General features: G+C 47.0%; 1 protein-coding gene across 4 annotated transcripts in view; it reads right to left on the minus strand.

Moving 5' to 3' along the window:
• Positions 1 to 5,441: 5,441 nt before the first annotated feature.
• The window catches only part of ILDR2 (immunoglobulin like domain containing receptor 2), a 44,970-nt gene continuing 35,400 nt past the window's right edge, over positions 5,442 to 15,011 (minus strand). For 3 of the 4 annotated variants that reach the window (XM_052794500.1, XM_052794499.1, XM_052794498.1), the window contains 2 exons: positions 13,994 to 14,687; positions 5,442 to 13,138 (listed from right to left, as the gene is read on the minus strand). In XM_052794500.1, coding sequence (XP_052650460.1) covers positions 13,103 to 13,138; positions 13,994 to 14,687 — 730 coding nt within the window. In that variant the 3' untranslated portion in view covers positions 5,442 to 13,102. Of the gene's footprint in view, positions 13,139 to 13,939; positions 14,688 to 15,011 lie in introns of those variants that run through there. The other variant, XM_052794501.1, reaches the window with a different exon arrangement.

The following is a 15,011-nucleotide window of genomic DNA, read 5'->3' on the forward strand; positions in this document are numbered from 1 at the left end:
AAGATGATCCATGTTTTTTAATACGAACTCTCCAAAGTCTGTCATTTAAACTGCATTAGTCCAATCTAGACCACAGCCTCACAAGCAGCAGGGTACATACCACTGAGAGGCTTGGCATCAGAGGAGAACAGACATGCCAAAAAGGAAATAACTAACATGGCCAGTATTGCTTAGTTCCCAAGAAACACATCATTTAAGATGTTTGTTACTTTTCTCCCCCCCCCCCCTTTTTTTTAATGTTTCTAGAGAGGATGAGACCTGGAAAAGCCTGACACATTGCCTTTATTGTTTCTGCATTCCCCCACCCCCACCAGGAAGACCCCCATTGCCACAATGTGATGGAAACTACAATTCATTTCTGCGGTCCCCTTGCTGCACATAGTGTTACCAAAATATTTATTTATTCTGAATGGTAGTTCTCCCCCATAATCTAGCTGAAAACACGTCTCTTGCCTCGGAGTTGGAATATCAGCCTATCGTGAACATTTGTGGAAGGAGCAAAGCAAGGCAATGAACAGGACTGTTACATCTACACAGTAAAATGTGCCAGGGGCACAGAAGCCAGGTAGTATTAGCCCAGGTGAACTCCTTGGCACTCTCTTGCTCTAACGCTGCTTCTGTTTGTTTTTCAAACTAGGCACACGGAGAACCTGCTGATGGGCTTTATCTGCACCCAATGAGTCTTCATACAGACACTGCTTCTAGGCAGCGCACACCCCTGTGCCTTCACTCTTGCCATGACAATCCAGGGCACTTCATGCTCTCTCTCTGTTCAGTGGTTACAAACTCCCTAGTTCAAAGCCTACAGCATACGATTCAGCTTAATATACGGTTCCCTTACCTGGGGGCAACAGGGAGGGGGAGAGCTAAGAAACAACATCCAAGAACATTTCCTGTCCTACACCTTTTGTATTCTCTCCTAGTCATGCGTAGAGGTACAGGAAGAATGGGCAGTGGGCCATTTTGGGACTAGCCTCTTTTCCAGGAAAGGCAACCAAAAATGCTGTGAGGACTTGCCTGTAACTCTGCTCCATGATTTCTCACAGATCTGGCTTTCATGTTCCAAAAACGCCAGGTTGCCATGTAACTACGCATGGCCCAGACCACACATTGGTTTTGGTGTGCCTGCGCCCTAGTCTCCTAGACATGTAGCTCTTGCAGGGTACCCTGGTAGACAGCCTCATTCGACTGGTGATCCTTCAGGAGCAGTCAGAATTACTGAATGTGGACTACTGCAATTTTACTCCAGAATATAGTATGCAGAACAGATGATCAGGGACTGAGCACCCAGGTTCGCTCCCTGGGGCTATATTACACACTGGTGTAGACATAACCTAAGGGTACCAACCAGCTGAGTAAGATGATCAATACCCATGCAGCATTTCAGTGTTGCCACTTGATATGTTGAAGCACACTAGCAGCATGTTCCCCTTCACCTTGCTCCTGTGCTTGAATTTAGTGCTTATCTGCAGGCAGCTGTTTTGCTTTTTTCTTCCAGGCTCTCACTGCCAGCTGCTTCACAAACCCCACCGTCCTCCCTCAATAGCTTAAACAGTTTGTCCAATATTTTGTCCATGGATTCTTTCTGGTTTCCCATTAATTGGAACAAGTTTAATCATGAAATCAGTGTAACTGAGGTGCTCAAACGGGAAATCAGTTAAGCTTAGCTGCAAGGGCTACTTCTTAGTTGATTTGCCTGCAACTAAAGTTGAGCTTTTCACAGAAGCGTGTGGATCTCAGGTCTCCCCAGCAATACTTGGGATGCTACCTGCACTCTTCCTTTCAAAGACCTTTGCAGTAGTACAAAACTGTGTTACTGCTCTTCAGACACATTTCAAAATGTGTTCTCTGAATGCTGCACGTGCTCGAGTGTTGAACTTTTAGACTTATCGTTAATTTGAAATCCTCTAAAATGCCTTGTTGTTGGGAGCTCTGTAACTCCAGACTCTTTGATATGATGAGGGAAACTGGGACACTTAGGAATTGTTTCAGCTACAATGTGGCATCTTTGCTCAATTAAGAAGTGTCTCTCATCAGGATGATAAGCTGTCCATGGAGACCTCTTGATTACAGAGCTCTGCTGCAGTAACTTTCATTTTACAGCTATTCACAAGAACCAGCCTAAGTTGTATCTTACTGAAACTGAGGAGTGAAATTTTCCACTCAGGCACCATACTGGCCTGAACAGAAGGCAGCCTCAGATCTCTCTTCTCAGAAGTGAAGACAACAATTACTATATATAAATATATATTTCTATTAAAAAAAAAAAAACTACCAGACAAACCACATTTCACTCCCCCAGTACTACTTAAAACATACCTTAGGCTCCGAGGGTGCTACCCACACAAGTTCTGTCACTCTGGTTGTCAGGTGAAGGCCTATTTGTGCATGGGACCAAGTGCTCTCCTCCTGGTCTTGGCAGCTCAGTTCAGCAAAGATGCAGGTTCCAAGTTGGATCAGTCGGTTCTGGCTGCCGGGGGTGCACAGTGCAGTCTCTGTAAATCGGCTGCACTAGGATGCGTGCAGACTGTATTTTTGCTAATTTGAGTAGTTTTACTTTCTCAGAAGTCCTGAGCACTTGACTGTGCTGATAGTTTCAGCTCAAGGTGCTGGGGCTCCGAGTTCTAAAGAAAAACATTCCAGGTACCAGGCCCACCCATCCTTTCTCCATGCACTTAGTAATAGTAGTCAATTCCACACATAAAGATTTGTAGGACCTACGTTTTAAGGCAGGTATTCCTCAAACTTCAACTGTGCAGGCTTACCTTTCAAAGTCTAACATTGCCAAAAACTTGAAAGAGAAATCCAGGAAGAGCTTACATAGCTAAGGTAGCCTTCATTTTAGTAACCTCACCCTTCTTGCAGAATCTTACTAATCTGAAGAGAGGAGAGAGGTTCCAGTTCCCCTTGTTGGGGATGCTGACAGGGGGCTGCTGTCAGCAGCAGGGCTGTTCCCTAAGGGGAGTGTACAGCCAGCAGCAGCAAGCCCTGCTGGGCTATGCCCTCCCCAACAGGGCTCAGTCCCACAGTGCCAGCAGCCCCCGGGCAGTTCTCGTTTGGCTGATGTGCTTTTAACCCATACTTACCCCTACACTCTCCAGTCAGAGGTCCATTTGCATGGACCACAAGTGTCTTTTCTGTGATTGTACATAAATTTAGTGATGACAAATAGATGCAGTGGTCCGTAGGTAGGACACGACTGTGTATCTATAAGAGGTAAAGCTTTTAGGTTTTTATGCTACCATTTTACTTGATCTCCACCTTACTGGATGTTAAAGTCCTTGCCAAAACTTGCAATTCCAAGGTGAGCAGGACTGAGGCCTGTAGAAACACACATTCTGGCTTTGCCAGGAAGCAGGGAACTTTTAAGAGACTAAATAAATAAAACATTTAGCAGGCTCTTGAGTGTAAAATGCATCCAGTTGGAGCTCAAACTCTCACTACCCTGGAGTACCTATTCAGAGACAAGTGTGCTGACTAATCTGGTGCTCAAAGAGAAGATGTGGTAACTGGGACATGAAAATCACCAACACCTGCTCTGGAGAGGCCGATGGAAACAAACTTGAGATAGAAATCCTTTCTGGTTGCATCATACAGTGAGGACTAACTGAAAGCACTACACCTCCTGTAATAAGTGGTCCTGCGTCATTTTAGGCCATTTTTGGGGGGTTCATTTCTCTAATTCAGAAATGGCCCTGAATCACAAACCTGTATCTACAGCCAAGAGCTCTGGACCAACTGGGTCTGGACACAGAAGAGGCTTACCTGTATGAGGGGTAACCAGCAGTTACTGTGGGAGCTGTAGGGGCACCTCTGGCTCCTACCTTGCTAGCGTAAGTGTTTCCCCAGCTGGAAGCGACTTCCCGCGGAGCTGGGTGACCTCTCCGTGTTTCTGTTGTCAAGTCCTCCTCACCGCCGTTTATCTTCAAGGTATGGACACCTTTCCTTCTTCTTGCAGGTTTGGAGATTTCTTCATGGGGGGGGGGGGGGTGTTGAGGCAAGGAGGAGTAATAAAGAGGCCCGAAGAAACGGAAAAAAAAAGGATTAACGACGATTTTCAGAGGCAAGCGTTAAGCTCAGAGATCTCTAACGCCGCACACGCCGCTCGATGAGCCTTTCACCAGACCTCCGACTCCTTCCCCCCACGGAGCCTGCCGCTTCGGGCGGGAACGCCAGGGAGTTCCCGCTCTGCCTCCGCGCGGCGGCCGTTACTTACCGACTCACCGCGCGGCGGCCGTTACTTACTTACCGACTCACCGCGCGGCCCCAGGGCAGCCCGCCAGGGGGCGCCCGTCCACCGGCGGCGGCGGCGGCGGCGAGGTGCTGCCCGGGCCGCCCCCCCGCAGCCTGGGAGGGGATGGTGCAAACCAAGCGGGACGGGGCGGCCGCGTCAGTGGCCACGCTCCTTTGGGCGAAGCAGGAGCTGAATCGACTCCCGCCGCTCCTCTCCCCAGCGCAGAAGGGCGTGGGGGGTCCTGTTTCGGGTTACTTGCCGGGCTTCTTCTCAGGGCTGGGCTCCAAGCTGAGGGGCCTGGTGGGTCTCCGAGGAGAGAGCTTGCTTGCGTGGCATTTTTGGCCCAGGGGCCACGGCTGATGACTTAGTAGGGTGGGAATGCGAGGATCGAGCCTGCGTTGTAACGCTTGCGTCTGTGTCCATAAAGCTGGAGCGTTAGTTCAGCGCACAGCCGGAAAATTCAAGTGGAGTTGCGATGCGGCCCGGCCTTTGGGAGAGGCATCCAGAGCCTGGCTGAGCTCACTGGGGCTTGCCCAGCATTACCCTAGGAAACAGGTGGTCCTGGATTGCTTCCCCTTCCACAGGGCAGAAACTGAAGAGCCGAGGGATGACGTGCCTTGCACAGGGAAATACAGACCGGAGCTGGTCGTCTTCTCCTGCACCTGGCTGCTGATAACGCCTAGCAGATATGGATCTAAACGTGTAAATGCTCTTCAAATTACATCTGCAAACAGTGTGAGAGTCCGCATCCATTATTTATAACATGGAGACAGGATCTGAATGAAGTTGCTTGTTTATGAGAGATGAAAAACATCGGTGCAGAGTACTGCAGACGTAAGGACAAAGGGGTCAAACTGCCAAAAGAACATGCCTGTAGGAAAAAGATAAAGTCTCCCAGTAAAATCCACAGGGAAAAAGTTTTTAGATCTGCAAAACCAGGGGAGAGTTTATCCTTTCTGTGAAGTAGTGTGGCTCCATGGGTTACTTGCAGGGATTTCTTGTATGAAAGGAGGCTCGGCAGAATATGCTCGTACATGTTACCCTGTGAGCTAGGTATGAAATTTATGAAGGGCTCTGCTGCTCCACTGGAAAATGTTCAGTTTATCATCCATTAATTAAAAAAAGGTTGAAAACCACTCATGTAAACAGCTCATTTCTTAGCAAAAAGTGGGCAAATTGTGTGCCTGCAGGATAATAAAAAGGCAGATTGGCAGTAGCTTTTCCTGCTTTTATTCTCCATGGTGACAACTCAAAAGCAACAACTTTGAAAATGCAAGCATGGCAAATGTATAATGCTTGGTAATTGGGGATAAGGATGTGTCCCAAAAAGCTATAAAAGTGTTGTATTTTCATTATACAGAGTATTGTTATGTCCTTCTCCCCCCCCGTATTGAAAATAAGTTCATTACAGGAAAGAAGGACAATCTAAAATAACAACAGCCGAGTACAGCAAAGCAAGCCACGCACTCACTGTATAATTGGTGGGAAATGGCTGTTGTAGGTGAGAAACAGCAGCAGAAAAAAACCCCAGACTGTTGATAAACAGCAAGAGGACTATACCTCTGGGCCAGGGCTTTCAACAGGGTCTATGAAAAGTCAGCAACAGCGGACAACCTAGCTCCCAGCCCAGAGTCTCCGACTGTGTAGCTTATACAAACAGAACTAAAGGCGAGTCTGTTGGGATGCATGATAGGGACAGTGTTGGTGCTCTGCGGACTGTCTGCCTCAGACAGGGATGCACCAGAGGCTCCTTTCACCTCTTAAGTTCCTTTTGATGCTTGGGGCACAGAGCACATGTTGTTCTCGGAGCACTAGTAGAGTCTTTGCAGAAAAATATTTTTCTATATAAAATGAGCAGGTGAGGTGGAGAGCCACCAGCAGGCATTAGAGATTAAAACCTTGCCATTTCCTTGAACTGAATTTTGCTTTTTAAATGAGCCTGGCAACTCTTAGTTCATACTTTTAAACTCAAATGTAACTAATAACATCTTGGAATCCCATTTGCTTTCTGTGACTCATGAAATGCTGCTTCTCTCTGCCACTGCTCTCACCAAGGACAATGAAAACTGAATGCATTTGCTTCTGTTGTTTGTGCTTCAGAGCTCTGACTGCAGCTGCCCTGGGGTTGAAAACAATACTTACTCATTTTGAAATTATGTTCGGCTTTAATTTTTAACATGTTTCCAGTAACATCCCTGCTTGGGCTTGAGAGAATATCTGGAGCGCTTGGGGTTTTGTTTTGTGTGTTCTGTTATTTTTGCTTTTATAGGGCATAAAAACATCCTTTTCCAAAATGCCACTCACTCTACATCTAAATTGACCAGAACCCCTAGGCACAAGGCTGAAGGTTAACTGGAAATAGCCAAGGAAAGCAGAGGGGTCAGAGAGGGATTACAAGCATGACCAAAAATGACAGGCAGAAAGGTCTCTCCTGGCAAAGGCCCCTGTGCAGGCAGGGGTGAATGTCAAAAAGCAATTATAAAGGTCACGAGAGAATTAATATAGGAATCATGGCAGATTCGTTCCTTCAGTATATATACCTATATATCTACATATATATCTAACTTTATTCTTAAGATTTTTCTGTTTCTAATGCTGGTAATCCAGCTGGCATTTTTAAGATCACATCAAAATTATAGCCATCCTGTCACATTACATAATTGATCTCTTTTCTGGTCTTCCAGGCAATGGGAAAGGAGCTATAGGACCCCTGAGCAACAATGAGGGTGGTTTCAATGTCACAGCTGTTGTAGAAAGCACATATGGCCAGTATAGCCTGATGGAGATGCTGTACCACAGAGATTTCTGGAATCACAGGGTCAGATCTGCAGCACCTGGCTTACGCCAAAGGTCTCTTTGCTCCTGGACCCAGTTAAGAAATGAGCTAAGGCCCCTTTAGCTTCACTTTCCACATGTCCCAAACCCTGTACTTAGTGACATGGAATGGATCCTCACACTAAAGCTCTCTGGAGAAAAAGGAAGATAGCTCCAAGCGGTTCCTCAGCAAAATAATCTCCACATTATTTTCAGAATAGCCCACGCATGATAAACACTGTGTTGTTGTGTTTATGTACCTGTAACAGTTTGTGGCAAGGTTTGACTTCTAAAATGTTTTGATTGCTCCTTCTCAGGGATATGTATTTGTACAGCCCAGGGGCTGTCCTGCATCTCTTCAGAGAAGCAGCTTTGGGAGGGACCTTGGTTCAAAAGAGACATAGTCCTCTCTGAGTACATGGAGAATTAGCAGTTAGTTTGCTCAAGACAACCTGGAACTGTAGGAGCAGGCCAGCAACTTGACAAGCAAAGCTCTTCTGTGCAACGTCAGATCACTCCGTTACCGGAGGAAGCTGGTCACAGCCCAGTGGTGGCATCCATGTGTGGTTAACTCTCCTCAAACTCCCTGAAAACAATGCTCTGACAATGCCCCTTCTCTCCTCCCTGCAAAAGACCAGTTCCATCTCACAATGCTCAATAGTTTCTTTGCTCCTCCCTCCCACAAATTTCTCTGGCCAGTTTTAGGTAACTCTGGAGAGGATTGGCATGTAAAAGTCTCTTTGGTGATTGCAAAACCATTTGTCTTATGTTACAGGTGAATGGGTATTGCCCACCTACAGGGGGCTTGTTGGAAAAGGTCAGGAAAGCAGTGTAACTGCTGATCCATGGACAGCGAGTACCCAGAGTCACAAGCCAGAATGAAAACCACAATTCAGCAAGCTACGGAGGGACCCAGACATCAGAGCAGGAGCTGGGACCTCTCGGGGAAACTCAGCACACACAGCTGCCAATGCTGGCTGCAGGGAATGTGAGATGGGCCTGGGGCATGCTGCTGATGGCCACCTCTGACCTAATAACAGTAACAAAGGCTGGGATGCTTACAGTTCCAGTCCCCTATATTATATGCCAGCACAAAGACCTGCATAATTCTGGCTGGCTGTCTCAGGTGATGTATGTTGGAGTTTCTCAAAATTTTTAAGTATTTAAAGTGCTAGTTTTGTAATTTTTCATTTCAGTGGAAATGGAGCGGTCGGAGGATATTCACACTGAAACCACCCACTGGAATTTTTACAATGTACTTTAAAGGAATAATGGTATTGTTGAAAAGTCATTACCACGACTATTTATTTTTCCATTCCATTATGTCAAAACTTTTTTCAGTAGCCCAGATCACATTTTTGACAGCATAGCCAAATTTACCACTGATGCTTGATCCTGCTGTTGCTCTAAGGGCTCTTTTTTTTTTTTTTAACAGGATTCACTCACTCATCATCTCAGTTGTCTTCTTAGCAAGTCACTGTTGTGATGCTTCATTTTAAGGCCACAGAACCATCCATGCCCTTGACATGACCCAGACATCCATATCCTGTATGAAAAGGATTTTAATTTTATGCCAGCAATAAAAATTGATCACTGGAAAATTTATAATTTGAGACCCCATAATAATCAGGCTCATTATTTTCCAGTGCCAGCATTCTGCAGGTGTTCTGACAGATGGCGCAGAAGCAAAACATTACTTCTTTTCTGAAACAAGAAGCTCCTCTCAGCCTCTGGCCCCCTGCTCCCCTCTGTTGCAAGAGTCATGGGTCATTAGGGTTGTGTAGCTATAGAGATGGAAGCTCTGCTCTATGTCACACCTCACTTTTTGATTTGGTCCATTTGGTGCTGCTGCAGACACACTGCTAATGGGAAAAATAAAGATGGCCTGAGGACAGACACTACCAGTAACTGAAAATTTCTTCATATTTGGATAAGCAGATATGAAATCTAAAGTTTTAGAGCAAGGTGGAGCCAACTGATGGGTGCTGCCCAGATCTGACTTCAGGGAATTAAGACCTGCTCTTTTTTTTGAGGCTGAAATTTTTATCATCTGATAAAACTTGTAGAATCACTAGTTATGAAATCTTCAATACTTTTCCAGGTACTTGGATTCAAAATAAATGTTGGACGGTTCTTATGAACAGTTGTTTCTACTATTAAAATAGTTTTCTTAAGAGAATTAGCTTGCAACTACTTATTTATAAGCTAGATACATAAATGGCAACTTCTTACACATAGTGTACAAATGCCCTAAAGTACCAGCATCGAGCAAACAAAACCAATTCAAATAAATGAGGGGAAGGCTTGTATTTTTAATATACACAACTCATTCCTGAGGGCTTGATCAAATAAACAACAGCTACAGAGATAAGGGACAGACATAACTGAAATGGGAAGAAGATTGTGATGCTCTGGCTTTCAGTATGATTTAAAAGATATAGGTATTCAGAGACTGTTAAGTCACTGTTTCGGCCCCTTTCTGACATAGTTATTGTTGCAGATGCACTTTCAAATTTCTATGTAAAATGTTCCCTGGGTCTGCTGGATGTCTGATGGAAAAGATAGGAGGCTAAACTCCCTTGAAATTCATGGCACAGGGGTTCCCAAGGTTTTCAGACTAACACAACATCAACATTTCTTGCTGCTAGTATCACCATATGTCAGGGATGAAATGTTTAATTTAAAATAGCATGTAGAGTAGCTCTGTAGACTTCTCAAGGCCATGGAGACCTCAGATGGAAACCACCTGCCTACCTCTTGTCAACTGTGCTGTGATTTTCCTAGGAACGTACATTAAAGATGAGAAAAGATGAAAATATTTAAAATTTAGTCTCTCCAGCCATAATACAAGTAGATGTAGTTGGGTTGTAGCTGGCAAACGTAGTTGCTAAGCCACTCTCCCTGTTTGAAGTGTCACGGTGGTCAGGCAGTCAGGCCCCCAGTGACTGGAAAAAGGGAAACATCACACCCCTTTTTAAAAAGGGTAAAAAGGAGGATCCTGGGAACTACGGACCAGTCAGCCTCACCTCCGTGCCCAGTAAGATCATGGAACAGATCCTCCTGGAAGCTATGTCAAGGCATGTGGATGGCAGGGAGGTGATTAGAGACAGCCAGCATGGCTTCAGAAAGGACAAATTGTGCCTGACTATCTGGAGGCCTTCTATGATTGAGCGACTGCATTGGTGGGTAAGGGGATGACTGATGTCATCTACCTTGACTTCTGTAACGCCTTTGGCGCAGTCCCACGCAACATCCTTGTCACTGAATTGGAGAGATAGGGGTTTGATGGATGGACTATTTGATGGATAAGGAATTGGTTGGATGGCTGCATCCAGAGAGTTGCAGTCAACAGCTCAGTGTCCAAATGGACATCAGTAACAAGTGGTGTCCCTCAAGGGTCTGTATTAAGACTGGTACTGTTCGGTATCTTCATTAATGACATAGTGGGAGTGAGTACACCCTCAGCAAATTTGTGGGCAACACCAAGCTGAGTGGTGCAGCTGATTCACTAGAGGGAAGGGATGCCATCCAGAGGGACCCTGACAGGCTTGAGGAGTGGGCCTACGCGAACCTCATGAGGTTCCACAAAGCCAAGTGCAAGGTCCTGCACCTGGGTCGGTGCAATCCTCAATATAAGTACAGGCTGGGGGATGAATGGATTGAGAGCAGCCCTGCAGAGAAGGACTGGGGATACTGGTGGATGAAAAATTGGACATGAGCTGGCAACGTGTGCTTGCAGCCCAGAAAGCCAACCGTGTGCTGGGCTGCATGAAAAACAGCCTGGCCAGCAGGTCGAGGGAGGCGATTCTTTCCTTCTGTTCTCGTGAGACCCCACCTGGAGTACTGCATTCAGCTCTGGGGCCACCAGCACAAGAAAGACATGGACCTGCTTGAGTAGGTCCAGAGAAGGGCCATGAAAACAATAACAGGGCTGGAACACCTCTCCTGTGAGGAAGGGCTGAGAGAGTTGGGGTTGTTCAGCCTAAAGAAGAGAAGACTTAAGGGAGACCTTATTGTGGCCTTCCCAATACTTAGAGGGGGCTTATAAGGGAGGGAGACTTTTTACTAGGGGCAATGGTTTTAAACTAAAAGAGGGTAGATTTAGATTAGATACCAGGAAGAAATTCTTTAGTATGAGGGTGCTGAGACACTGGAACAGGTTGCCCAGAGACGTCGTGGATGTCTCATCATTTGAAGTGTTCAAGGTCAGGTTGGCTGGAGCTTTGAGCAACCTGATCTAGTGGAAGGTATCCCTGGCCACGGCAGGGGCTTGGAACTAGATGATCTTTAAAGGTCCCTTCCTACACATTCCGATTCCATGATTGTATGCCCCTACAGGCTAATCCTTCTCTGGCCAGGAAGACCCAGGACTGGGATTTCCAAAACTACAGTCACTGCTAGAGGAGTGTGGGGAAAGCAAGCCACTCCTTCATCAATTCACCTAGCATGAAAACTGCACTGTCATCAAGTCTATGGAGATTGTTCTTCCTCTCCCCTGAGCATTCCTGGTGAACTGATCTGGCAAAGGAGTAACACAGAAATGAATCTATCATTTTTATGGAGAACTGCAGTGATGTTAATAAATCTTGTGTTCAAAACAGTATTGCCAGAATGAGCACCTGAGGCCAAACAGCTCTCCAAATTTCCAGAGTAACAACAGAGATGGCCATTTCAGAGGCTGACAATGTCCATAACACAGTAGGGCACTAAGTTGTTTCTAGGCGTAATAAGGATCAAGATACTGGACCTTAAAATATTCCCATCATCTTCCTTTACATCATGATTTTAGTAGCTAAAAATTAAAGAAATGACTGCATTATACCCTATGAAAACCAGAATGTTAGGCTTCCAAATGGTGTGAAGCACTCACTTCCAAATTCAGCTGTTCCTGAGACAACAGCCACTAAAACCATGTCACAAATGAAGTGAATGAAAGGGTTGTAAGTGAAAAAGGTGATTTTCAAAGCTTGCGTTCATCCACAGTGTTAATTCTTTTTCCATTGCTGTTACTGCTCTCTTCAGTGTCTGGGAACAATGACCAGAAAGGAGTAATACCAGTAGCACAGAATAAAGATCCGCAGCTGCCCTCTCACTGAGACTTTCCTCTTTTTGCTTTTTTAAAACAAAAAGGCCACTCACTATGCAGAGATGTCTGGTGGTGCTGGAAGCAGAGTGCCAGCAAGGCTAGAGCACTGCTTTATGATACAGTGGAGTAGATATTCTAGCTTGAAGCTCTACGGGGTCATAGCTCAGCTGCAAGGAAATGCAACTGTATGAAAACAAATCACAGTTGGGGATGGGGGAAAAAACACATCATGCTCTCATCACAATAAAAGCTATTTTGATCCACTTTCAAAACAATACATCAATCTCACCTGCAACTCTCATCACACAATGAACAGAACTAAATATATTGACCAAACCAGCCCATAATTCTCTCTCTCTCTCTGTTCAGCCCTTGCCAAAGCAACACCTCATCAGTCCTTTTCTATAGTGTCTGAAAGGATGTGGATTTTCTTTCACAATTTAGGGCCCCATCAGCTGGAGGCAGTCTGCATCTGTAAGAACAAGGCCTCCTCCCAGCATGGGGATGATACAGAAAAGGCTCTAAGCATAAGTATGGAGGCAATTTTCATCCAAACAGAACTGAGGAGACAGGGAGAGCAAGAGGTATGCACACAGGCCTCTCTCTGCACATGAGACAGGGCAAGAGGCACAAAGGCAGCCTCGCTTGTAGTTCAGGGCTGCAGGGACAGTAAGGATGTGGCTGCCTTCCAGCACAAAATGGAGGGCACTGGAAAACAGGGTGCCAAAGAGAGCCCTGGCCTCATTTTCCTGGCAGACTCCCAGAGCCTCTGATATTGAGTGCTGTTTATGAGAGTCTGTCTCTTACAAAAGTGTCTGCTCCCCCGATGAAACAAACAATTGAAACAGAGTCCATGGCTGATGGCTGCAAAGGTTCACAGAGGCTTGTCTTGCTTGTTGCTCTGTATCTTTTCCACTGCAGTCACCTCATGGTGTCCAGCCCCTCAACATGACATGTCCACAACAGCTTCAAACCACAAGGGACATCCTCGTTGGGAAATCATTCTGAGAGGAAAGAAAGAAAATTAATGTCAACAGGAAAGCACCCATGGAATGGACAGAGACAGACATAGCTTTAACAGAGACATGACCAAACAGCAACAGCTTTGTCCACTCACACCCCTTTCCTCTCCCACACATGCCACTTAAGCTCAGGCCTAACAGCCAAGCTCCTCTAGCAACAGGGTCTCCCTCATGGAGCAGACTTCAGCCAGTCTCCTTCCCCAGCAACCATAAACTTGTCAGTTCCTCACTAGCCTGGACTGTGGCAGGATGTTTTGCACTTGCTGGTATCCTGTTTGAGGAATGCCTTTGGCATGCATGGCCCCTACACATGCCCATGGGCATGCACCCACAGGAGTCTCATCTCATCCCTTTCAGAAAGACGAGGTCTCTTACACCTTACCTTGCTACTAGCTCCATCCCAGTCCGGAAGAACAGAGCCTCTCAACCCTTCCTTAACAAGGATCAAGGCCAAAGCAATGCCCTGTAATTTCTGTAAGCCCTGGGTAAGTTCCCTTCCCTACCATGATCCTCCTAAACCCTAGATAAACTCCCAGTTCTTGGATCACCAGGCAACAGATGCCAAACACATCCCTTACCTCCCCAGTCCCAGGCACATCTGGCTCTCCCCTCCATCATGAAGGAGCTGTGGAGGAGCTATTTCCCTTTCTGGCCTCCTACACCCACAGTGACTGCCCTCTTCCCACAGCAACTCCCCTTTTTTGGGGTTCCCCACACTCGGACTCCAGGCTCTACCCTCCCAGAGATCCCCCTTGCCCGTAAACTCTGGTTAGTAACCCCTGCCTGGTGGCTCCCCGCTCAGCCTATTTGGATCAGGAGCACCAGACATGGCCTCACTGTTTTCTTGGGGTCCTTCTTCCTCTTCTTGTCAGAGGCGTTGAGGTAGGCCTGCTCCCTGGCCCTGTACGAAGGGCCTCGGCTCAGCTCCCTCTCGCTGTACGGCGGCAGAGTGTCCTCCCCTTCCTCCTGCTGAGGCGGTGGTGGCGGCTGCTGCTGCGGCTGCTGCTGCGACTTCTCGGCTTTGTAGGTAGAGGGTGGTGACCAGGCATAGTATGTTCCCCCTCCTCTCTGGCTGGGCTGCGAGCTCAGCTTTGAGGGGGTTTCACTACGGTCACCGCTCTCGTCATAGCTCCGGGATTTCCTCTCCAAGACACTGCTGAGGTAGGAGTGATCGTATTTCTGGCTCCCTCCGGGCGTCCGGCTCACCAGCCTGGGCAGGTGCTTCTCCTCATGGGCCCGTCTCCGGGGTGGGCTGTATGACCAGCCCCGATCCGAGTCCGTCAGCGGCTCTCGGTTCCCTCTGCTACGCTTAGTGTAGTATTCCTCCATGGAGCTATCCTGGTGGAGCAGCCCTCCGCCGCGGCCGCCGTGCGACTCTGACCGCTCAAAACGCCGAGTTTCCTGGCTGTCTGCCCGGCGGGTCCGCTGGCTGTAGGACTCTGCAAAGGCTGCCAGCTCGTCCATAGAGACGGCCGGCACTCCCACAGAGAAGCTCTTACGAGACAACATCTCGGACTTGGATCTCTGCTGGCTGGAGGAGGGAAGAGGTAGTGTTAGAGGGCAGGATTCAGCTGCACTCATTCCCTCAACTGCCTTCACAGATAATGGAGGGAAACAGGTACTCCCGGGGCATGAATCATCTGACCTGTTTTCACCATCTTCTGTAGGGAGAGATGTATCACATCCTCGAAATCCCTGCTTCTTTCTGCTGACTGTAAAGGCAGCTCAATGCGGATAGCTCAGAATCTACATGTCTAATGTTACCCAAGATTAACCCCAGCGTGCACCTCCCTTGTCCTCCAGTACGCAGGGCTGGATTTGCTTGTCCTTGGCCCCAAAGCTTGTAGGTGTATGT

The sequence above is a fragment of the Harpia harpyja genome, chromosome 8 (genome assembly GCF_026419915.1).
Source record: "Harpia harpyja isolate bHarHar1 chromosome 8, bHarHar1 primary haplotype, whole genome shotgun sequence".
NCBI classification, from domain to species: domain Eukaryota; kingdom Metazoa; phylum Chordata; class Aves; order Accipitriformes; family Accipitridae; genus Harpia; species Harpia harpyja.